At 42.3% G+C, this 24,199-nt stretch overlaps 1 protein-coding gene across 2 annotated transcripts in view; it reads right to left on the bottom strand.

Moving 5' to 3' along the window:
- The window catches only part of FAF1 (Fas associated factor 1), a 250,018-nt gene that overhangs the window by 122,793 nt on the left and 103,026 nt on the right, over positions 1-24,199 (bottom strand). For both annotated transcript variants that reach the window (XM_084852547.1, XM_084852548.1), the window contains one exon: positions 6,036-6,119. In XM_084852547.1, coding sequence (XP_084708673.1) covers positions 6,036-6,119 — 84 coding nt within the window. The remainder of the gene's footprint in view (positions 1-6,035; positions 6,120-24,199) is intronic.

Here is a 24,199-nt window from a genome sequence, read left to right as displayed (position 1 = left end):
CATGGGATGGAAGAGGATTATCACCTAAAATCTTCCAGAAGGAAAATAACCAAATGGGAATGTGAGCTAGTTAGTTTTTCATCTGCTATCTGTGTCTTCTGCTGTGTGATGTGGATGCTACCCAAAAAGCTGGTGCAGAAAGCTCTGCCAGATAGGATCAAACTTACTGACTGGGTTCGCACAATCATGGAAGGGGAAATCAACCACGGTGGCTTATTTTCCCCACCACATGTGCTGTTCGGGTGCTGGGGGGATTTGCATGATTACCCTTGCTGGTGCAGCTTGCCATGTTGTGCAAAGCTGCCGAGGGTGGCTTGTTGCTGTGGTTAACAAGCCACCCATGGGCTCACTGGGTTTACACGACACAGCAAGCCATGCCGGCAAGGATAATTATGCAAATGTTCCTGGCCTACGCTGTGGGGGAAATACGCCACTGTGCCTTATTTCCGCCTCTGTGATCCTGCAAACAGGACCAGTCTCCCCTTTCTAAGTGGAGCTTCCTTCCATTTATCTGAAGGCATATGATACAGCCTTGCTAAAGGTAAGCAAGTCTGGATCTGGCCAGTGCCTGGATGGAAGACTGTCTAAGACAGCCTTTCCCAACCTGGTACCATCCAGATGTTTTCGACTTCAACTCCTATTAGCCTCAGCCAGCATGACCAATGGCCCAATGGTTAGGAATTGTGGAAGCTGAAGTGGTAAGGCTGGTCTAGGAGAACCCTATGAATTTCACCTTGAGTTCCATCATGGAGGAAAAGGAAGGATAGAAATATAATCAATAAATAAAATAAATCCATTACCCTGCCCTGCCAGTCTCCTTTATTTCTCCTGTCTCTGATGGAAGGAGTACCCTACACCCTTAATTCTCATAATAGCCAAGACAGCAGAACCAAGAGCTGACATAGTCAGGCATACAGAGGTTGAGACAGAACCATGCATAAAAACACTAGGCTTCATGGACCAAGCAAAAAAGCAGCAAAACTGGAATGAGGCAGAAGCCTCAATAAAAAGGCTTTATTTTTAAAATAAAATATTTTAAATATATATTTTATATATTTAAGAAGGCTGATTTTAGCTTAATAGCAAATAAAGGGAATAGACTCACATAATACTAGAACCTAGGGTCATCCAATTAAGTTGGATGGTGGGATATTCAGGACAAGCAAATGAAAGCATTTCTTCATATGGCACATACCTAAACTATGAAATTTGCTTCCACAGGATGTGGTGGTGATGGGCACCAACTCAGATGGCTTTAAAAGGCAAATTCATGGGGCATAAGGCCATCAATGGCTACTAGTCATTATGGCTATATACTACATCCAAGATCCGAGGCAGCATGCCTTTGAATACTCATTGGTGGGAAACAGCAGCGGGAGAGGGCTAGTGCCCTTGTCTCCTGCTTGTGGGTTTCCCATGGGCATGTGGTTGGTCACTGTGGGGAACAGAATGCTGGACTAGGTAGGCCTTTGATCTGATCCAGCAGGGTTCTTTTTGTGTTCTTTCCTTAGCTGAGTGAATAATTTCAAACAGAAGTATCTGAACAGAATACAGCGGAGAGTGATCACAGATCAAAAATCTAGCTTATGCTGTGGAACCAATCAGGTACAAAAGGATATTTTAAAATTTGTTTAAAAGTACACTTTTTATGTAAGCTTTATTGTTTCAAATTTATTGTTTCAAAAGCAATAAATGTGTCTTTGCCATGTTTTATTCATTTGCATCCCTTATGACTTCTTCTAAGAGCCAGGTAACTATGGTGTGATTAACCTGGAATGTTCAACACCTGTAGATTAATCAATCAAATGTATTGAACTGGTTGCAAAATAATGATTATCTAAAAAATTATAAAGGAGAAATTTTCAGTCATGTATTAATGTGAAGATTTTTTTCAGATGGAGTGCTCTCCAGAGACGCATGAAGCAGTATGGTTGCCCTGATCTAGAGAAGTGCAGAAACAGCAGAAGCCTGCATACGTGCTGCTGTACCCATGGAGACAGAGAGCTCCAACATGTGTATGGGGGGGGCACAGGGGGATTCTTATGGGCCATAAGGCATGTATTCCTAAAGCATATGGTTCAGCATATTCTTAGCAACTTTTGAAACACAATCTCTTCTGCTGCACAGCAGCTTTTTGAGCTCTTAAAAGCAGACCTACTTCCATAACCCAAGTTCTGAACAACGACTGCATTTGCTGAATCTCCTATTCCATCAAATGTACCATTCATTATACACATACAGCAAGCATTAGAAGATAGAGTCCTTCTCTCACGCATGCAGGTGCAGGCACATATCATGTAGATCTGTTCAACATGGAAATACCTTGTATGCTTTGTATGACAATATAAGCACTGAGCAAGACTGAAGTTGGATGGCAAGTGAAAACTGATTTAAATCCTGTTTTCATATGCAATATCAACTCCAGAAGTCCCCATTTCCACCCAATCCTCAGCCAATTATGGATCAAAAGCATCTTAAGATTTGGCAGCGCATCCTGAATCCTTTCACAATTTTGAGGAGCTTCACACAGTATCCTATGAATCAGCCCCAGTATGTACAGAAGCCTCCAGCTGGCTGTAGTAGCTATGGGCTCTGACAGTGTTTATCAGCAGCACCTCTGCTACAGTCTGCCTACTCTTCCTCTCAGCAGTACCTGGCTTCTTCAAGCAGCGGAGAGGAGGAACAAGGAACAAGGCTGGGTGCCGAAAGGAACCCAGCACTTCCAACGAGGGTGTATAGGCAGGTGATGGTAGTGATGTCATCATCAGCCTTGTGTAAGACTCTCTGGCTGACTGTATAAATTGTCAAAGCCCTTAACTACTGCAGCCAGCTGGGGGCTTCTGCACACAGAGACTGGTTCACAGCCTCCTATGTGAACCTGCTGTCTGTCACTGATCTGGAACTGGAACTGAAACTGAAACTAACTGGCCTTCTAACTAATATCTGCATGGCATAAAACGCTATTCCTTTTCCATCAGAGCAGCATGTAAAAAAACCAAAAAGGCCTACATAATTCAGTCTCTCCATAAGCACTAGCATTACCTCTGTCAGTAAAAAATTGAAACACTGCTGGCTGAAGTTCAGTGCAGCAACTTCCCCTTGCACAAGATAGTCCATTTCATAAACAGAAATATAAAAATGTTCAGCCAAGAAAACACTTCGTCTTAAAACAAGCATAACAAAAACATAATCCTGAAACAAACAGGAGTGAAAGAAATAGAAATTAAAGTGCACATGGGCCTCTGGAATGTGTGATCTCTTAAGGAAACTTAAGAGATTTATGAAAGGAAACTTAAGAGATTTATGAAAGGAAACGTAAGAGATTTCAGTTCTCTTAAGAGAACTTAAGAGATTAATGTGTGTATTTCCAACTATAAAAGTAAGATAAGTTAGTCCTTTTAATTATACACAAGAAAACCACAGTAACTGGGAAACTTTGTTGTCATTTTTACAATCAACATAATTTTGTCAATTAAGTTCACTAACACAACTGTTTAAATAAAAAAGCCTAACTGCTAACAAAACTTACCCACAACATCTCTACTACTGATCCCCCAACCCCACCCCAGCTTCTCTCCCCAATTTATAAGACCATGTTGACTGTCAATAGCAAATAACAGACATGGCATGTGAAATCTTTAACATCCAGGGGGAAAAAATTTCAGGACAAACAAAAGAGAGCAGATCATCTGAAAATTGAAGTAGTAAGTGGAAATCATACATAGCGCTTGTATTTTAATTAGATGAAACAATTATAAATTTCCAGAGCTAGCATTGTTCATATTCTATAGAAATTGAAAAAATGTCATTTTTAAAGTGTAAAATGGCATTCTAGCAATCTTGCAAGCTCCTTATTTCTCACAGTTAAACTGACACAGCATGAAAACATTCCCCTACTGGTAGAGTTTTAGATACTGATTTTCTCTGTGAAAGTGTGCAAAAAAGCAGGGGGATCAGAAAGAGCTATTGACATCTCATACAGTATCCCATACTTCATTATACTTAAAACTACAAGCACAGAACATGTCATCATTCTAAAAGGAGGTGCAGTAACAGTGTTTTTTAAAAGGCTCTTGACTTTGATGCATTTCTGGTAATGCAGAAGACCGAAGCCGATCAAGTTCATGGGAGACTCGATTACACAGGAATCTAATTATTGGAAGTCTATCTAGTTGTCCTGTTTGCTAAGACAAAGGTTAACGAGAACTGCAATGAAAAAAACCTCCCGTGGTATTACAAAGTATTTCTTATGCTGCATGAAATGTAAATGAAAAGTATTCTAATCAAGTCCTTTTTTAACTCTTTCATAGGTAGACATTAGATCTCTGCTCTTGAGTGTCTCTGCCATTGAGACATCTCTGTGTCAAAAATTAAGTTATTACCAAAAGAGGCGAATATAATTTTTTTTAAAAAAAATATGACAGTGATACTGGAGAGTGGCATATAAGAGATAAACTTTATGAGCAAACTGCCTTAATGAGAAAGGAGGGAAAAGTGTTCAGACTGTTATTGCTAATGTAAAATCTTCATAAATATTAAGTTGGGGGCTCTAATTTCAGATAGAAATTAATTATATTTTTGGGAGTAACACGTTCAGAAGTGTTTACACAGCTGACGGGCCTCAGCTGCAGTAGTTTCATGCCGGGAGCTTTCTGGACTCATCTGCTTTTCAAGCAGATGACTTAACAATCACCAGTTTCATTAGACTTGAAAAGAAAAGAAAGAAAATATCACCTGCAACATTGTCACTTGTTAAAACAGAGTTTAAAACAGATTTGTGTGTTTTATCCATGCTGGACATCCTATCCTAGAGGAAGGCTTTCCCTTTTTCTCTAACTGGCTGTTTTCCAAACAGCTGCTGGCATTTGGATTAGAAATCATGGGTTTTCAAATCCTTTCTGGCCTACACTCAACTAGCAACAGATGACAGCACACCAATATATTTCAGAGGTTGCAATTAACCTTGTCTGTGTTTGTTTTTATCTAAGCTTCAGTTCCACTTCCAACATGAGGACTAACTACTTCCTCTGAAAATACCAGTGTGGCACTGTTCCGCCAAATGTGCTGCAATGGCAATGGGCAGCCATTCTTTGCTCTCTGAATCCAAATGAACTTTTTAAAAATAAACTGGAGAGAACAGAAGTTCATTTCAGAAGTTAATGTGACATTAAAATGTGAATGATGACCTCAATCCAGAGGGGCTTTTTAAAGTGGATCATCAGACATGAACACATATAGCAAAGCTTTTTTACCTTACTTTCCTGACCAAGGAACAGGAGCTTTCCTCTGTGCTATCCCCTTCACATCACAGATTGACTTTTAAACATGGATAAATGGACTACAGAAATCCTACACATCATCATTCAGAAGTCTCACTTATTTTGATGGTACACACTCCCTGGTAAGTGTGCAAAAATTGCAGCCTTCATGTAGTACTTAAGCATGTGCTGAAATGTTCTTTGAATAAGTTTGTCCTTCCTGAACTAGGATCAAAGTGCATAGTATTATGCAGTCTCACTAATCTGTCACCTCCCAAAGTTGTTAAAACAATAGTTTAAGAAGAGTACCTGGAACTTGCATTTTTTTGTAATCATATGACAAAGCAGATAAGCTGGTATCTTCCACTAGACAAACCATAAAGACATTTTCTCACTGAAGCTTTTTCTCTTGATCATTCAATTGGTATATATGAAACTCACAAGCCACAAATGTCTGTGAACAGCTAATTCTGCTCCTCTCCAGAGGAGACAGTAGAAATCGTAGATTGTACCCTGATGTATAACTAGTCATTTCAACTGAACTTTTCTAAACAGGTTATTAAATAAATACTTCAGCATTTTAGATTGGTCAAGCAGTTAATCACCACATATTGAATTACCAATATACCTTATATATTGTACACATGAGTCTTTGTAAAATGCAATAATTGCTTTCAATAGAGTCTGAAAGCAAAGCCATTATATATATATATATATATATGAACTAGAAAAATAAGATAGTGTTTATAGGCAACTCTGAGGTAAATTGTGACTTACTGAGTCATCTGTAGAAGCAGGCCAGCCTTCCCACAACTGATGACGAACAGGGATACTAGTCAGGTCATACACATTTCGCTTAACCTGCAAAAACAACCCAAAATTGTTTAAATATATGACACTTATTATTATGTATCATTTGTACAGCCATTTAAAATGTGCAAATAGTTATTTCATTCAGCCCCCAAACAAATCTGTTCATCAGTTCAGATATGTGGAACTCAAGTTGAGAAATGATTTGCTCAAGACAACTTTTCACGACTCTAATGGGAGCCAGGACTCAAATGCAAGTTATCTATACCTAAGCCAAATTCTACACCAAATGGAAGTCCACCTTTTAACAGCATATTCGAGTACTTTGAAAGATATTGGTTTGGATCCAAAGGTGCCTAATATAATGAGAAAGCACCTCTGTTCATGCAAAGCATCCCTCCCCAATCTTCACTTTTTCACTCCTCCCACTGCAGTTACCCACACCATATCCCACACATTTCCAGAGAGTCCCTCAACTCTCAGGAGCAGCTTGCGAGGTGGCACAGAGGATGCAATGGGACTGAGGGGCTGGGAAAGCCTCATTTCATGAGTGGGGTTCTCCTTGCATTTCTCTGGATTAGCATTACAGTCACTGCTAAGCATTTTTATGTTGTGAAGTCAATAACATTTTAGAATGTATCTCATCCACTCATTGCCATTTTTACTACCAAATCAGTTCCTAGAATAAGACACCACAAGACCAGCCCAGAAGTAGGATAATCAGAAATCTTGAATAGAAAATGGAAACTAAAATACAGGTTTAGCGTCTTCAGTCTAAAAATCTACTTAGATTGTGGAGGGGAATTTGCATCCTTTCCATTTTCAAATCATTTTAGAAAATATTATGGAAAGCTAGATTTTAAAATAAGGGCGGGGAACTTTTACCTCATTCCCCAGAGCCACATTCCCTCAGGGTTAATCTGTTGGGAGCCACATACTAGCAGTTGGCAAAGTGAGGGCCAAAAGTGGATGGAGCCAGTCAGCCCACACTCAGTGACCTGATTCGGATGACACGGTTCAGACAATAACTCACAATGAGCTATGGTGCCCGTGGGCACCAGGTTGCATATGCAACCCCCACTTGGGGGTTATCATGTAGTGTGAACCTGGGTTATGGTCTGTCGTGTCATGCCAACGCAGTGAGTGTGGGTAATGCAAGGGTTGAACAACCTAAAACAGACCACGGGTTATGCAAGAGCTGTTAACCCTTGAATAACCCAAACTTGCTGGATTTTCATGACATGACAACCCCCGAATCGGGGTTACATATTCAAAATGGCTGATGCCTTATTTAACCCATGGTAGACTGTCATGTCATGCGAACAGCCCCACTCTCTCTTACACACCCATCCACACACACACACACACTCCATTCAACCGGCATTCACACATCCAATTCCCTTGCTTCCCTTCTGCTTTCCCGTCCTCCTCCTCCCTGAACTGTGATACTGAGGGGTTTTTTAATCCCACTACAAGTCTTAATTAGCTTACAATTGCAGAATGGACAGGTTGCTTACCTATAAGTATGGTTCTTTGAGTGGTTATCTGTGAACCCAGACACATGGCCTGTGCATAACAGTCATTTGGATCATTCTAGAGTGAAAACAGAGTTTTAGGTGGCAGTCTCACCCACCCCCTCTGCACATGCTCTGGGCATGGCTCCTGCTTGCCTTTCAGTTCTGAGTCTGCTGCAGTGGAGGAATAAAGAAGGCGAGACATCAAAACAGGGAGGAGAGTGAGCTGTGTGAGTTCACAGATGACCACCTGAAGAACCACAGTTACAGTTAAACAACCTGTTCTTCTTCTTCATGGTCTTTGTGACTCACACATATGGGTGACTAAAAAGCAAGAGACTTACCAGAGGAGGGATATGTCATACCAGAACTGAAGAAAGGGCTGCTCTGCCAATAGCCACATCGGCACGATCTCTGATATTCAGGCTGTAATGTTTGATGAAGGTAGAGGGCCGAGCCCAGGTTGCTGTGCTATACAGTTGCAGAAGCAAAATACCTCTGAGGAAAGCAGCAGAGGATGCTATGGCTCTAGTCAAGTGACCCTGTATTTGTAGGGGGGCCTCTAAGCATGCCAGTTGATAGGCGAGAAGTATGGCTGAAACCATCCCTTGGTGAAGTATGTGATGACACCGGGTGACCATTTTTGAGTCCTAAGTGTCATATGAATAAATGGTAGATTTCCTAATGGATTATGTTCTATGCATATACACAAAGTGCCATTCTGACATCTAGGTAATGAAGTTTAACTTCCATCACGGAAGTAGGTTAGGGAAGGAAAGTTGGTAGTACAATATCCTGAGCGGAATTGTGAGACAACCTTTGGAAGAAAGGAGCAGCCTGGGGGGTAAGTACTACTTTATCCTCATGAAAATTTAGGAATGGTTAGTCATGCCTTAGAGCACATAGTTCAATCGCTCTTCATACCAAAGTAATAAATGGAGGAAAGAGCTAAACCTCCAGATTTCAAAGAAGAAAGTCCAATATACTTGGTAGGCCACAGGATTTGGGGTCCTGCTGGAATGAGAAATTTGAGAAAGGCATTCAATTTTGTAGTGTACAAGGCCCAGGTGGATGGTTTGCGCGAAGGAGTCATTACTTGTGGGAAAACTGGTGAAGTTGCCCACTTTCCATACAGTGAGACGTAGGGTCTCCATGTCTGGGAGCCTGATCTTCCAGTTGCTCATTGTAAGAAGATCCAGGAGCCAAGGGAGATGAAGAAAAGTGTGGTTGGACAGGAGGAGAAGTGTTGCAAACCATGTTTGCCTCGGCCACCATGGTGTTATCAAGATGCAGTAAGACCCATCATCCTATATCTTCTTCACCACTGATGTGACTAGAGAGTAAGGAGGGAACATGTAAGTTAGCGTGCCCGCCCCAGCGAAGAAGGAAAGCATCTCCCAGAGAGTCTGCATTGTGACCAGCTCTGCTGCAGAAAGACTGGCATTTCGTGTTTAGTGCAGTAATGCCCCACGTGTCAAAAAGTTCGAGTGTGACTGTCAGAGAGAGAGCCCTCATTCATGAGGGGTAGTTCCCAACCTGCTGAGCGCATTGGCAAGTGTTGAACATTTCTGCAAGGTGTATAGTGATGGGAGCTATGTGGTAACATATGCACCAGTCCCAGAAACTGAAGATGAGTCAAAGGATGGGAAGGGATCTCGTACCCTCTGCTTGTTTATGTAGAAGACAACCGTGGTATTGTCGACTAAGATTTGGATGGATCACCGCTTGATGTGAAATTCAAGTGCCCATAGGGCTTTGGTAACAGCAAGAAGCTTGAGCTGATTATATGTAGGGCTCTCTCCCATTGAGACCACAATCCTCTGATTGTAAGTGAACCACAGTGGGCTCCTCGACCGTGGAGGGAAACGTCCATGGTGGCTGTCAGGGACAGATGGGGGTCTGGAAACTGAGCCCTCATAAAAGGTGTGTCAGAACCACCCACCAGTGTAGAGAATGCTGGACTGAATTGGGAAGAGATAAAATATGAGTCTGGAGGTCTGCTTCAGGGTTGAAGATTCATAGGAACTATAACTGGAGTGCTCTTATATGGAAGCGTGCTAACAGAGTTACTGAGGTAGTACTTGGCATTGGGAGGTAGCCTTCAGTTCCCATGCGAGGCATCATAGGGTGTCCGTTATGTCCTCTGGTAGGTTGATGTTGGCTTGAGTGAAATCAAGAAGTGCCTCTGTAAGATGAGCTGAGACAAAAACATTCTTTTTTTAAAAGACCACTGTCTTCTGGGGGGGCTGTAAAGTACCTGGAGAAGAAACTGGTTGTCCTTTAAGCAGGGGAGAGTTTTTCTATCGTGTCCTTGCTCAAGTGGATAGCAATTTCTTTTCTTAGAACTCAAGCAGGGCAAGCGGAGTGGAAGATTCCCGTGTGTGTGTGTGGGGGTGTTATCTTCAAATTTGATAGAATAGCCTCAGGCAATGATAGAAAGTATGCACTTGTCAGTGGTGATGAACCTCCTGGTGGGGAGAAAAGGTTCAAGCCTATTCTGGTGGAAAAGAGCTGGTGGTTGGGCTCCTCTCTAGGAGTCAAAGATGCCTTTTGGAATAGACAGGGTGTTTACCATGAGTAGGTTGGCAGTATTTGTTCTGAAAGGGACTCTGAGAAAAAGGAGGAGTATGAAACTTGTCTGGAAGCTCAGCTGAGACCTGAATTGGGTTGGTGTCAAGGTGGCCATTGGCACTGCCAGTACAGATGTGTTCGGTTGGCGGAAGCTGCTGAGGATTTGGATCCCATTCCCATCTTCCAGGTGGATGTCTTCATTTTGTAGGCATGGTCAAGGTTGCAATCCATGGATGTGATGAAAGGGCCTTTGCTGTCAAATTCAAGATCCTCCACTCTCACTCTAGCCTCCTGGTGGAGTCCTGCATGATGTCTCAAAGAGATAGCGGCTGCCATCAATGCGGCTGCGTCTACTGCCTTGAGGGCTTCTTCCCACAACAGGGCCCAGAGGCATGCTGTTCTGTTTCTCCTGGCCTGCTTTGTAAAGACCTGGCAGTGGGTACAGGAGTCCACCCTGTGCACCTCTCCAAGGCAAAGCAACCAGCTGGAGTGTCCATCAGTTAACAGTATCTTCCTGCCAAAAATTGCAGTGGGTGCAATTTTTGAAGAAGGCCTTGGAGGCCATGTGCCCAAAGGGGGTAATGTATAATAAAGAGGAAGGAAACTCAGAGAAAATAGGAGGAAGAGAAGAAAAGGAGATAAGGAGAACTCTGCTCAGCATTCCAGGAGGGGACAACAGAAGTTTTGAGAATTTTGCTATGAGGCAAGCACATTCCAAATGCTGTTAGTTGCTGCAGTGGACAAAAAGGAACTGAGAGGCAGGTGCGAAACACACCCAGAACAAGCACCAGAGGAGGTAGGCAGGACTCCTGCCTAAAATTCTGTTTAGCTCTAGAATGTTCCAAATGACTGTTCTGCGTAGGCATATAACCTATATATGTGTGTCACAGAGATCACAAAGAAGTTGTTTGTGTTATAATCAACACTACTTTGTGAATGGTCACTATAACTATTTACATACATTTAATTATTACAGCCTGTATTTTTTGCATTTCATTTTCCTCTGACCTCACTGCTTACGTCTTTTCTCTCTACATCCATGTGTGTATATACCTGCCAACTGAGGGTTACACTTAATGCATCTAATGAAATGGGGTCCATGAAAGCTTTTGCCACAAGAAATGTGTTTGTCTTTAAGGCGCCACAAGACTCTGTTCTTCTCAATGCAACAGACTAACATGAGTACCCCTCTGGAAGTTACAGTACTTCGATACCCACTTTGTGTATCAATTAAAACTGTAACTGATTGGTACACAATTTTTTCCCACTGTATGTTAATTCTGTAAATATGCCCTAGGATAACAAGAGGGATGAAATCTGTCAATTTCAGCTTCTCTAAATTTCTCATTTTTCCAAACTTCAATTTGTTCCACCCTGTTTCTACATCAGTTTGAGACTTCTTAAAGAAAACAAAAGTCCACACAAAAATTAATGTGCATTTTTGTCCACATTTCTCCTAATACACATATTTCTGTAAATAATTTTTCCTAATATACACAATTTTTGGAAGCAGTTTCCTCTTATATAATCATTTTTGTCCCACCGCCCCCGCAAATATACACATTTTTATGTGCACTTTCCCCTAATATGTGCATTCTGTACACATTTTCTGTTCAGAGAACTGCATCACAAAATTCTGAGAAGGGAGAATACCAAAGGATAACTGTGTTCCACTTGGCATATTAATTTGGAAAGTGTGAATTTAGTAAGTAAGTGAATTTAGTGAGTTTATCAAAATGTGAACCAAATAATATTCTCTCCCATTCCTAGAAACCAGCACATATTTCGATCATATAAAAAAGTTGGGAGCAAAGAGGTTACTGTATAACCCCCCTACCAACTTTTGAACATCACAGATACATGTGCTGGAACTCTGACACATATTTACAGGATGTTCATAGGGTGAAAAAAAATCATACATACTTTAGGCTGCAGTCCTATGGTCCCAGGTACGGTGTTCCTGGGGCCATACAGTATAGTTATAATCAGTTATGAGCTGAATTGATCTTTTTATTTATAATGTTTGTATCCCACATCAGTAGACAACAGAGGTGGCTATTAATAAAAATTGGGTATCAAAAATACAATAATAGTATGTGATGTTTTCTAAAACATTCTTGGCTGGTCTATAAATGAAGCATGATGCCCAGAGAGCATCAGCTAATGGGCAGTATAGAAATGTAATAAATAAATAAAATATCCTCTTAGGATCTCAGTTTCATTCTATCACAGAAATAAGCATTATTTCAATAATTATGAAAGATTCTACAGTCTCAGAATCAAACATTTCATCCATCTTATGCTACATACTAAAACAGCCACATGAGGTAAAAACAGCCACAAGAGGTAAACAAAGGAAAGATTCCCCTAACACCAAAAAGCCTGTGAAATAAAAATAACTAAAATCTGTAGTTGCATTCTTTACATTCCTTTCTAATTCCAAAGTACAACACCACAGCATTATGAAATAAACAGTATTCTCCTTTTTCCATTCACTGATCTGTAACTGCACTGATTTCAATAACATTCCTTTGCTATTCTAAGCCTGAAAGGCATGTTCTGGTTATAGTGTTATGTTGGTATAAAGCACAATGCCAGACTGATGTGTTGAACAAAAGTGATCAAAGTTCGAGTAACGTTAGCCAACGCACAAGTATTCTGCCTCATTATTCAACCAGAATGACATCTGTTGAGCAACTCGTTGCAGAATACACTAGTTGTTAGAGACAGGCCTCAGCTGGGGAGGTACCATGTAAAATGTATGAGGGTGATGTTTGGTTAAACAAACTGCTGAGGCTATATTCACAAATGGGTCCTGAAAAGGGGCCAACGCCAGTCCTCTCTCTAACAACAGTCAGTATTTTTTTTAAAAGAAAGACATGTGCTCTCCCCATGATGCAACAAATGGTGTAAATTGTTTAAAAAACTGCCAATATAAGATTTTTAAATGTACTTATATCGAATGAAAACAGTGGGAACATTTTTACATAGAATGAAGAATGTCCACATGCTGCTATGCAGGCAGGATCCAAGTATGAGGGATAAAGGGAAGAGAAACTTTAGCTGGGCCTGGAGGTCTAGGAGGGCTTGGTGTGGGCTGCAAACCCATTGCCATGACCAAAAAAGTGAGGAAAACTTGTGGATCATGTTTTAAGATGTTTGTGCAAACATACTGGCCATGTTCACACAACACAACATGACAACCCACACTCAAGACTGAGTATGGGTTGAGTGTGGGTTGTCACTGAAGCATGAGTTGTTGTGTTGTGTGACTCCAGCTGCACTAACAAACCATGGTTTCTTAACCATGAACAAGCCACAGTTCACAACCCAACAACAAACCATGGGTTCTCTTCATGGATTGTTTGTTAGCGTAGCTGGGTTCACACAACACAACAACCCACACTTCAGTGACAACCCACACCCAGCCATACTCAACCTTGAGTGTGGGTTGAAGTATTGTGTGAACCAGGGCAATGTCTATCTATATGGAGTGTCTAGATTTTTTAAGGTCAGATTCATCCCTACCATTAGACACAGTGAGGTGGCCCCTGAACTTTTCCTCCTCATCTCCCCCACCTCAGCACACACAAACATACCCCATCCAGCAGGCACTGCCCACCCCCTATGTGCATGTGTTATTCAGTTCACAAGATGCATGCTAGTGCTGCTGCATACCCCAATGTGCATGTGTTATTCAGCTCACAAGATGCATGCTGGTGCTGCTGCATACCCCTATGTGCATGTGTTATTCAGCTCACAAGATGCATACTGGTGCTGCTGCACTGCAGCATTTGTTTGAACGAGCTGTGAGCAAGCCCCAGATGGACCCATGAGTAAGAGGTAGTGAGATGTTGGGGGACAAAGCTATGTAAGCCACACTGCCTGCCCTGCACGCCTACTGCAAGCCCTCAGGAATAGTGGAACACGCTGTCACATCATCAGTGCTTGAACTAAGATTCAATGCCAGTACCATCATCTTCTATATGTGTGTGTGGGGGGGGGGGGATTTTGCCATTTACCTCCTCAGGCAGCTCTGTGTAAGATCTTGAGCGATTTTCTGGAGCCAATCAGAAACAGTGTTTGAACAGAAGCAGCAAGATTTGGAACAGGAAGCTACCAGTCCAGGCTCTTCTCTGGAACAGAGAGTAAGAGTGCTTGTACAGGAAACTACAGAATTGTAGTTTTGAGAGACAGAAAGAAATGTGCTATGTTCTCTCAAGTCCCAGCTGAAACGTCCTATTCACAGGCTGGAAGAACCAACAGGGAGAGGCAGCCAATTGGCAGAAGAAGGGAGGGGCAAGCAATATAATAATCAGAGACATTGAGATCTCTGGGACAGTAGGAGCCAGTGTTGCTGATAGGATTCACTAGCCCCAAAATATATGCAAGTAAATGAGTTAGTCCTCTGGTCTCCAGTGTGCATAAAAGAAATAAGACTTGGGTCTATTGTAGCAAACTACAAATACAAATCAGTCAAAATTGTAACAGGGTTAAACATAGGGAGCTGAAGAAACTAAAGGACACCGATCAATCCTCTGGTTTTTCAAAACAAAAACAGCCTTTCATAGGGTGGAGGGGGCCCATGCTATTAGTTTTTATCAGACCCAGATAAATTATCTTGGAACCTAAGTTTCCACTCCACTAGTGCAAAAGCCCCTTCCATGTGCAAAACTCTCCATCTGTAAACGGAAGCTACTTCTGTTCACTGAATGAAATTCAGGATGCCAGGGGGTAGGCTTGGGCACTGTTGCTATCTTCTATGGTTAGAAAGAGACTCCAATAAAGGCTGCATTTTAATCATTTTCTTCATCTTCTATATCATAATGCATGAAGGGTTTTGTATATCACAGATGCTCAAGAACATCCTACCTGCTGACAATGGCCTTTACTGCAAGGCCTGCAGGGCACCGGCAGCTCCCAAAAATCAAATTGGTGGCTCCCAAACACATTGCCAGCCCCTCTCCCTCTCCCCACCTCTCTCTCTCTCTCTCTCTCTCTCTGATGCAGTGGCTGTACAGGGAGGTGGCTGCTGCCACTCCCTTCCCCAAGCAGGGAGAGTGCTTTGCAAGAGCAGGGCAGGTAGGTAGAAGACCCCTTAGCCACTTGACGTACACAGTACAGGCCAGTAAACATGGCACCCCTGTCTCAGCAGCCTGGGCTGCTTCCAAATGATATTGATTAGCAGGTAGGAGGCAAGGCAAGGGAGAGAGAGAGAAATAACTAGCAGAGGGAGCTGGAGAGAGGAACACAGAGACAGAGTGGAAGGAAGGTGGGTAGGTGGAGGAAGGAAACGAAAGGGGAGAACCGGTGGGACAGCCAGAGAGGGCAGAAGGAGGGAAGAGGTACATGAGATTCCCTCAGGAAATGGAAAGAAGACCCATGATGTGAAGAAGGGGAAGGAGAGATGGGAGGTACTCAGTTTTTCAGGAGCTGAAAGTGGGATGAAGGGAAACACACATCTTAATCAACTGAATCCCAAACACATTTCATTGAGCTCTTGTTAGCTCCAGGGGTATTTGAAAATGGTTATGCCCCACCCTGCCCTCATTCACTCACACTTTCCTTCCACTCTCTCACATATGACAGTAGAAATTGCTCCCCATCCCTTTCCTTCATCAGGGACCTGGCAGCAGCAGCAGCTGCTCCTTTACCTTTGCCACCTCCTTCCTTATTGCCCCTCTAGCACTGCAACAGTTGGAGCTAGCTGTGTGTGTGTGGGGTGGTGGTGGTAGTGGTACAATCCTATTTATGTTTACTTGGAAGTAAGTCCCACAGCATTCAATGGGGTCTACTCCCAAGAAAATATGCATAGGATGGCAGCCTAGGTCAGTCTTGCTCAACCTCATGTCGTCCTGATGTTTTGGACTACAACTCTAAGTATCCCTGACCAGTATTCTCCTGGCTGGGGCTGATGGGAGTTGGAATCCAAAATTAAATTAAGATTTCCATTCGATTATTCTGTGTTCATTTTAGTAGTAAGTTGATGTGGCTCTCACATAGGTGTTTGTTTGTTTTTTCAAAGTGGCTCCCACTTGAAACAGGGATGGGAGAACCAAGTGAAATTCTCCAGACTTTACTTCAAAGCTCGGTTTGGCTTGCTCCTGTTTTCCTTTATGACCTGTTTTTTGGTTCGTCAAATTGGAAAAATTATGCATTTTGAGACAGTTGTGCATTTTGTGAATGCAAGTTCAGGAATTTGCAAACAGTTTTTGGAGAAATACACTCGTGATTGTGTTTGCAAACAGAGCATTTCTGAGCGATTTGTGAACTAATTTTCAAACTGAATGAAATTCTCATACATCCCTACCTGTGCTACAGGAATTCCATTCTATGGGAAAGCTCACTACACAGACCCCATGATATAATCTTTATTACGAAATGTCCTTTTAATTTAAAATTGTAATTGCAAAGAACCTTGCAATACATACAGCAAACAGAAAATGAATTTGAACTGAATGCAACTTAAGCACAATATTTCTAATAGTGCCCAACTTTGCCAACAGATAGACCAAAAGCAAGCTTTTCCCTGTAAATTAAAGTATTTGGCCAGAAAAAAATGTTTCAGAAATGAAAGCAGAGGATGTAAACAGTCTCTGGATGTAACAGTAGTGCATTGTAGCTACATGCCTCTCAGAGAGAGGGATGATGCAGCAACTCTTCTCTCAAGCCTAATAAAACCTTTTTTCTCAGAAGCTGATGACAGAGCAATTGGCAAAAAGGGACTCCCAGAATCTTAGCTCCTTTTCATGGTCAGAGTTTACATTAATCTTGAGATCACTGGTCATTGCTAACATTACAATTCTGAATGCTTGTATTTCAACAGGGGTCAGGTTTGATTGCTGCAGCATTTTGGTGCATGTATTCAAACAGAACTTGTATTTTCAAAAGAGTAATGTGTTCTTTTTTTTTGGTTTACACCTCTGCAATTTGTAAATCTCTTATTTTGAATAGATCTTATATTAAAGTGTATTTTTCCATGTTACGCACCTTTGAATTTAATGTATTCAATTCTTATTTGCCCTTTATTCAGAATTTTTCTTTCACAAAAACATCTTAGCACGAGAAATTAATAAGTTGTTAGGAAAATGTTCTGCAGTATTTCAATTTGGGAAATATGGATAAAATAGTCAATCTAAAATAAATGGCCCACTGACTACCCAAACCCTGTGGGAAACTGCAAATAAATACTAAGTGAATGAATTTTCTGGAATATCAAAAGAAGAGCTAAAAACTAATCATTCCAGTTATCTGCTTCTTAGGATAGAAATAATATAGGAAGATATAGGAGCAAGTAATTCATGTCCCTTAATATCTTCTTTCATGCAAATCATTTAGGAGCAAGAGTAAACTAATAGCTGGGCAGCTTTATGCACTTTGTAGATATGGCATGATTTTAGGATTATTGTCCATGGAATAACAAGGTTTGAGCTGCAACGTATTACTGGATGGCATCTTTCAAATATCACACGCCCTGCTCCTAAAGGCTTGTTGTTTAAGGGCACCTGCGGCAGCACTGGAAAACAAATAGATCAATACAACCGACAAATGGAGTGGTAAGGGGTCATTTACGTAGGATTGTATTACAGAACAGGTGGGTTCCAAGGATTCTTTTTAGAAGAGAGAAAGAGAGAAAGCATGAGATTGTGTACGTGTAATGCTGCTTTAGTCAGGTTAGTCAAGGTATCATCTATGGCTGCAATCCTAAACTCATTTATGAGTAAAACACAGTGAATGAAACATGCTTAGGAGTACACTGTAAAGCTTAAAAGAACAGTCTAAAAAAGTATTAAAAGACAAGGGTGCATAACAGACTAAACAGTTAAAGTTGCCGATAGACTTCTTTCTTTAGCTGTTCAAGGGAAAGAGTTTTGAGTCTCATATGCAATGTGAGACTAAACTCATTTTTAATTCCTTTATATCTGAAAATATTTACTCCGTCTTTCTTGTTCCCCATTTCCTTTCTCCTTTTCTTGCCCTTTTTTGCCAGTTCTTTCCTTTCTTCATTAGTCTTTCTCCTTTTAAAGAGGACCTTTTTAAAAAGCTGGTTCTGATGCAACTCAGGTCAAGTTGCAAAGCGGTCGGGGGTTCATGAGCCACCAGCCAAAGACCAATGAGAAGCAAAAAGTAAGAATGGGCTAAACCCTATTAACTGAGAGTTGATTCGGAAGAAAGTGCCAAAAGATACATTCCAATATGTTGGCTTTCATCTTTATTTTTGGTTCCTCTCTTCCCTGCTTTGTGGTAGCTTTGCAAAAGTTGGAATGTTTCGGGAGCTTGGTGCATAACTCAAGTATTGCTGAGAGCTAGGTGGTCAGATCATGTGATACCTATATTGTGCAGGCTGCACTCTTTGCTGGTGCATTTCTGAGTCCAATTTAAAGTACTAGTTTTTACATTTATAGCCCTGAACAATTTGCAACCAAGTTACCTGAAGAACCACCTTCACCCATATCAGTTTGCCCGCACTTTGAGATCAGCAGCTGAGGCCCTACTTATGTGCCTACCTGCGAAAACAGTTAGGTTGTCAGGCATGAGGATGAGAGCCTTTTTTCAGCTGTGCCCCCACATTTGTGGAACTCTGTTCCAGTGGAGGTACCCCAAGCCCCATCATTGCAGGCCTTTAAATAGACCCCAAAGGCTGACATGTTTACTATGGCTTTCTTTTATAACATTTTTATTGAGTTATTGTCTAGATGACATAGTTTTAGCTATAATGATATATTTGATCTTGTTGTTACTGAGCTTTATGTTTTCTCTTTCACTGTTATTGCTGGTTCTTATTAGTCATTAATTTTTATTATTATAGTGTTTTATGTTTTTAGAAATTTATTGTTTTTATATATTGTAAATGTATATGATGGAAGCTGTCTTCAGATGATTTTTCACTGAAGGGCAGCCTACAATATTTTAAATAAATAAATAAATAAAAATATGTCCTGTGCTCAGAATTTGTCATTAAAGTGTCATTAAATTCACTACACAAGGAGTAAATTATTTATGATTATTTATTCATTTTTAAATTTTCTAGGCTGTCCTTCACCTATAGACATGGATCCAAGGGCAGTGCAGAAACATGAAGTTATAATTAACAGTATCATAAAACACAAGAAAACAATAGCCATAAAATGGAGGACTATTCATGTTCAATTTTCTTAAAAATAGGTAAGGGAAAAAGGGAAAACTTCTCCAGGCCCTTAACTCCTGGATAGATTCCTTTTACATGACATCTACCCAGCAGTGTAATACCAAAGTGTGTCTGGTAAAATCCCCCAGTGTTCCTCATTAATTAAAACTGAGTTTCATTGTGAAGAAGCTTTCAGGAGAACTCGTTTTATCCTTTTACACTGTCTCCATATGGTGACAGGAGACAAGAATTTTTTTTAAAAAATTATTTTCATGGGGTTATAAAGGGGTTAAAAAACAAGAATTATTTTAACTATTTATTTATTTAAAAGATTTATAAGATGCCTTTTAGAGGAAACCCTTCCAAGGCAGCATACAACAAATGTATAGCAGAGGAGAGATGAGAATGCAGACTGACAAGCTGATAAGGAAGAGAATAGATGTTTCAACATAGGAATCGGAAAGAAAAATGTATCGACAGCAACACACTGAATAGATGCTGGACTCAGTCAATATATGAATTAGAATATACACTAATCTGGGCAATGAGACTTGAGAGAACAACATCATGAGCCAAGAGGTACAATATAAGTTTAAGACAGACAAGTTCCTTTCCTTGAAATGCATGTGTTAAAAAAGGTAAGGTAACAAAGCAGTGGTGTAGTGGTACATTTTGAGGCTCAGGAAGAACAAATTGCTTACCTGTAACTGTAGTTCTTTGAATGATCATCTATGAACTCACACACATGGGTTACGTCCCTGCACAGAACAGTCATTTGGAACATTCTAGAGCTGAGCACAGCTTTAAGCAGGAGTCTTGCCCACCCCACATTGTGCATGCTCCCAGGTGTAGCTCCCGCCTCATACTCAGTTCTCAGTCCACCACATGAGACGAACCAATTCTTTATTTATTTAATTAAAATATTTCTTGGCCACTTTTCAGGGCAGAAGCCCTCCCAAGGCAGCGTACAACAATAAAACTCCCATAATAAAAACCGATACAATAACTGATGCAGTAATAAAAACAGTAGAAACTGCAGCAGGAGCAATCATTCTAAAAACAACAAACATCAGCATAAAAACAAAAACCTACAACTGCAGCTACAACCCACTTCAATAAAACATAATCAGGGGAATTTTCATGGCCTTCCTAAAAGCCTGCAATGATGGGGCCAAGTGGAGCCCCAATGGCAACGCATTCCAGAGGTATGAGGCCACTGTGGAAAGGGTCCTCTCTCGTGTACTCACCCACCTAACTGCCCTCACAAGTGGGCAAATGAGAATGCCTCTCTTGCTGAACTTAAAGTGCGGGCAGGCTGATATGGGTGAAGGCGGTCCTTCAAGTAATTTTGTCTCAAACTAAGGCTTTAAAGGTGAAAACCAGCACTTTAAATTGGGCTGGGGAACACACTAGTAACCAGTTCATCTGATACAGAATAGGTGTTATATGATGTAATCGTCTTACTGACACCAATACTCAGGTGGTCCACCAGCCACCAGTTGGATTCGATGAGAAACATCCAGATGATGTGTTGGGTAGTCCATCTTTGGGTTGAAGACCCGAATGACCCAGGATTGGAGTGGCCTCATATGGAGGTAAGCCAGAAGAATCATTGCCATGGTAGAGGCTATTAAGCCAAGGAAACATTGCGGAATATCCACCTGTGATCACGAGCGAGACCCGATGGACTGCACCAGGCATTTCAATGTATCTGTCCTGTTGGGGGGCAGATAGGCTTGGACCCCCATGGAACTGAGAAAAGTCCGTATGAATTGTTGAGTCTGAGAGGGGATGAGTCAATATTTCTCTTCACTGGCCTGAATGCCTAGTGACCAAAGCAGGTTCAGTGTAGTGTCTACATTGGCCTGAAGGTGGTGGAACAAGGGGGTGATGAATGCCCAGTCATCTATGTATGGAAAGGTGACAATTCCCTGTAGCCTCAGGTGTACCACCACTACAGCCATGCATTTCATGAAGACTCTTGGCATGGTGGCCAGGCTAAAGGGGAGAACTTTGAATTGGAAGTACCCGTTTCCCAGGGCAAACCAGAGGAATTGACGAGAAGCCGGATGAATGGAGATATGGAAGTAGGAATGGTGGAGTGGCCGTCTATTGTAGCAAACTAGTTTCTGTGGCATAGTAAAGGAAGTATAGAAGAGAGGGTAGTCATCCAGAATTTTGGGGGCTTCATGTAATGACTGTTGCCTGAAGGTCTAGTATGGGGCGAAGGCCTCCATCCTTTGTACATACACTGAAGTAGCAAGGGGGAAAGCCGGTAAGCTTTGGGCAGGTGGCGATACTCTCTATGGTTCCCTTGTCCAAAAGCATAGTGATCTCTTATATGAATGTGGCTGTTGGGCAGGTAGTGAGGAAAATTCCTGTGGGGGAATTTTGTCGAACTTGATGGCATAGCCGTTCCTGACGATGGAGAGTACCCATGCATCGGTCATGATCAATTCCCAAATTGAGAAGAACGGCTGAGTCACTTGGGAGAGAAGAGGGTTGATGGTTGAACACAACTACGGTTGAACACACACCCCTGCCCCAGTCAAAGATGGTGTTTCCACTGGTTGGGGTGTTTCCCTCTAGCAGCTGGCAGTACTTGCTTTGAAAGGGATGTCTAAGTTGGAAAAAGATCTGAGATGTTGTCTAGATGTCCTGCTTGAGGCTTATTCCAAGGGATGCTTGTTGGGCCCTGGAGGTGCCAATAGGAATGAAGGCAATTTGTGGAGGTGGAAGAGGACTGCGACTCCATATCAATTTTTTGGCTGGATGTTTCCATCTTTTGGACATGGTTTAATGTTTCATCTGTGGAGGCGCTAAAGAGCCTCTCCCCATCAAACAGAAGATCTTTGACTCTGGATCTGGTCTCCTGGTTGAGTCCCACAGTTTTCAGTCAAGCATGACATCTCAGTATTTCTGCCGTCACCTTGGAGCCACGATCAGCCATATGGCATGCTGTATTGATCTGTTGGCCCATCAGTCTGTGAGCTTCGGCCTAGAAGATCATTGCTAGGTTTTTTACATTCTTGGGAAGGTGTTTTTTCATTCAGAAATTGCTGATAGGCTGCCATGCAGTCTTCATAGTTAGCTACTCAGAGTGCAAGGGCAACCGTAGAATAAATTCTGCAGCTGTGGAGTCCAATTTCCTTCCCTTTGAATCAACTTGTGCCAAATGGGGTTTTTGATGTTCCTTACACTGTGATGCCTCAACAATTACAGAATTAGGAGTTGGGTATTTGAAGAGAAAATGCATTCTTCCTCCTGAACTTAGTGAAACAGTGGAGGATTTAGACCATGACTCCTTGAGCATGTGGAGGAGGGTAGGTAACATGGGTATAGTTACCAGTGGAGTTAGGCTAGACTGACCGGCAGAGCCGTGATCTCCATGCCCAGAGACGTAGCTGTCAGGAGCGCCCTAGCTGCCTCTTGCAGTCCCCTCCAATAGCCAACTCAGGACACAGATGACGAGGATTCTTTCCAAGGCTTTATTTCTGTATTACTTTATGACTGTTTCAGATACTAATCACTAGCGACTAAGCAAGGAACAGCACTGGGGAAAGATAGCAGGGTAGCCTAAGCTCCAGGTAAGGCAGTTGGTCCCCGTTTGAAGGAGAACCGTGGGAAGACTCTGAACTTATGGGCTAGGGAGAGATCCTCCCTCTTTCCCTTGGGTCCTTGGGACGCGACCATTGTTTTAGTGCCAAACGAGCAGAGCGCCTCCTCTCGGCGCCCTCCATCTGTCGTCGCTCCCTGCGTCTGTGCCGAGCATCCAGCAAGCCCCTCTCCAGCGCTCTCTCACTGCCAGGGTCACTATCTCTCCCAGGAATGCTGGCAGGAGGAATCTCTGCCAGCTGCTGTGCTTCTGAGAGCTGGCTAACAGTTTATCATCAGATTCGATCTTACATGCCTTCTTTTCACTGGCCCTGTCACTGTCAGGCTCTTATTAAGGAACTTCATGGGTTTAGCCCAATCGGTTTGAACCATCAGTCCCAAAGTTTCAGGATCAGGCTGAGGCAGTGAAGTGGAGGGTGGGGCCTGAGGCATATTCAGCTCTGGTGCCGTTTGCAGGGCTGATTCGTTTATATGCAGGGATGAGTGTACCATGGCTCCCTCCATGGAGGGTTGAGCTGCGTGTCCTGCTCAGAAACTTCCCCAGAACCTGTAGCTGGGCAGTGCTGGCTCCCAGCCAGTTGAGAGCACATGAGCCACTGATGTGGAGTTTGGAATGCAAAAACCTGGGAAGAGCCAAAAGTGTGTCAAGAAAAATGAGCCAAAGTCAAAATCCAAGAGCACAGTAGCTGTCAGGGTTCCCTTGCCCCCCCCCCATTTCCTCCACTATCTCCCTGCACTCAGAATCAGTCCTGACACTAGCATCAGAAGCAGCAGGGAGCAGGCAATAAACAGGGCCATCAACAGTCCAGGTTGTAAATCAAGAGTTCAGTCTGAAGCAAGAAGGCAAGGAGATTGGCAGACAAAGACTTTAGCTAAAACAGGTTTTGATTCTAGCAAGGAAGCAGAGGTTCTGGAAGACTTATTAGGCCTGTACACTCCTGATTCCACACAGCCCACAGCTGCAAATGATCAAGAACCTTCAGACACCCTCCTCCCGAGAAGACCTTGCTTGCAGCCGGGAGATGCTTCTAAGAGGAGGACGCTAAGTGGGCCTTTTCAAATGACGCTTCTCCTTGGGGCTAATTGGGTGACCCTCCTCCTGTTCTGACTCTGAGTGATGAAACGTGAGAGGATCCTGGTTGTTCAGCTTCAGTCTGGCAGGGTGCCTCCTGGATTTCCCCCTCTGGTTCTTTGTCGGGTAAGGACTGCTCCTCGTCAGACAAGCAGTCCTCAGGGAAGTCCATGACACTGGGGCGAATAGAAGGGAAATTGGTGGCAGTGGTTTCATACAAATCGACAACCAA

The sequence above is a fragment of the Heloderma suspectum genome, chromosome 4 (genome assembly GCF_057233095.1).
Source record: "Heloderma suspectum isolate Gila_16-S chromosome 4, 16-S_ref, whole genome shotgun sequence".
In the NCBI taxonomy this organism is placed as follows: Eukaryota; Metazoa; Chordata; class Lepidosauria; order Squamata; family Helodermatidae; genus Heloderma; species Heloderma suspectum.
The sequence above is the reverse complement of the archived record's forward strand: the minus strand, read 5'-3'. Positions and strand labels throughout refer to the sequence as shown.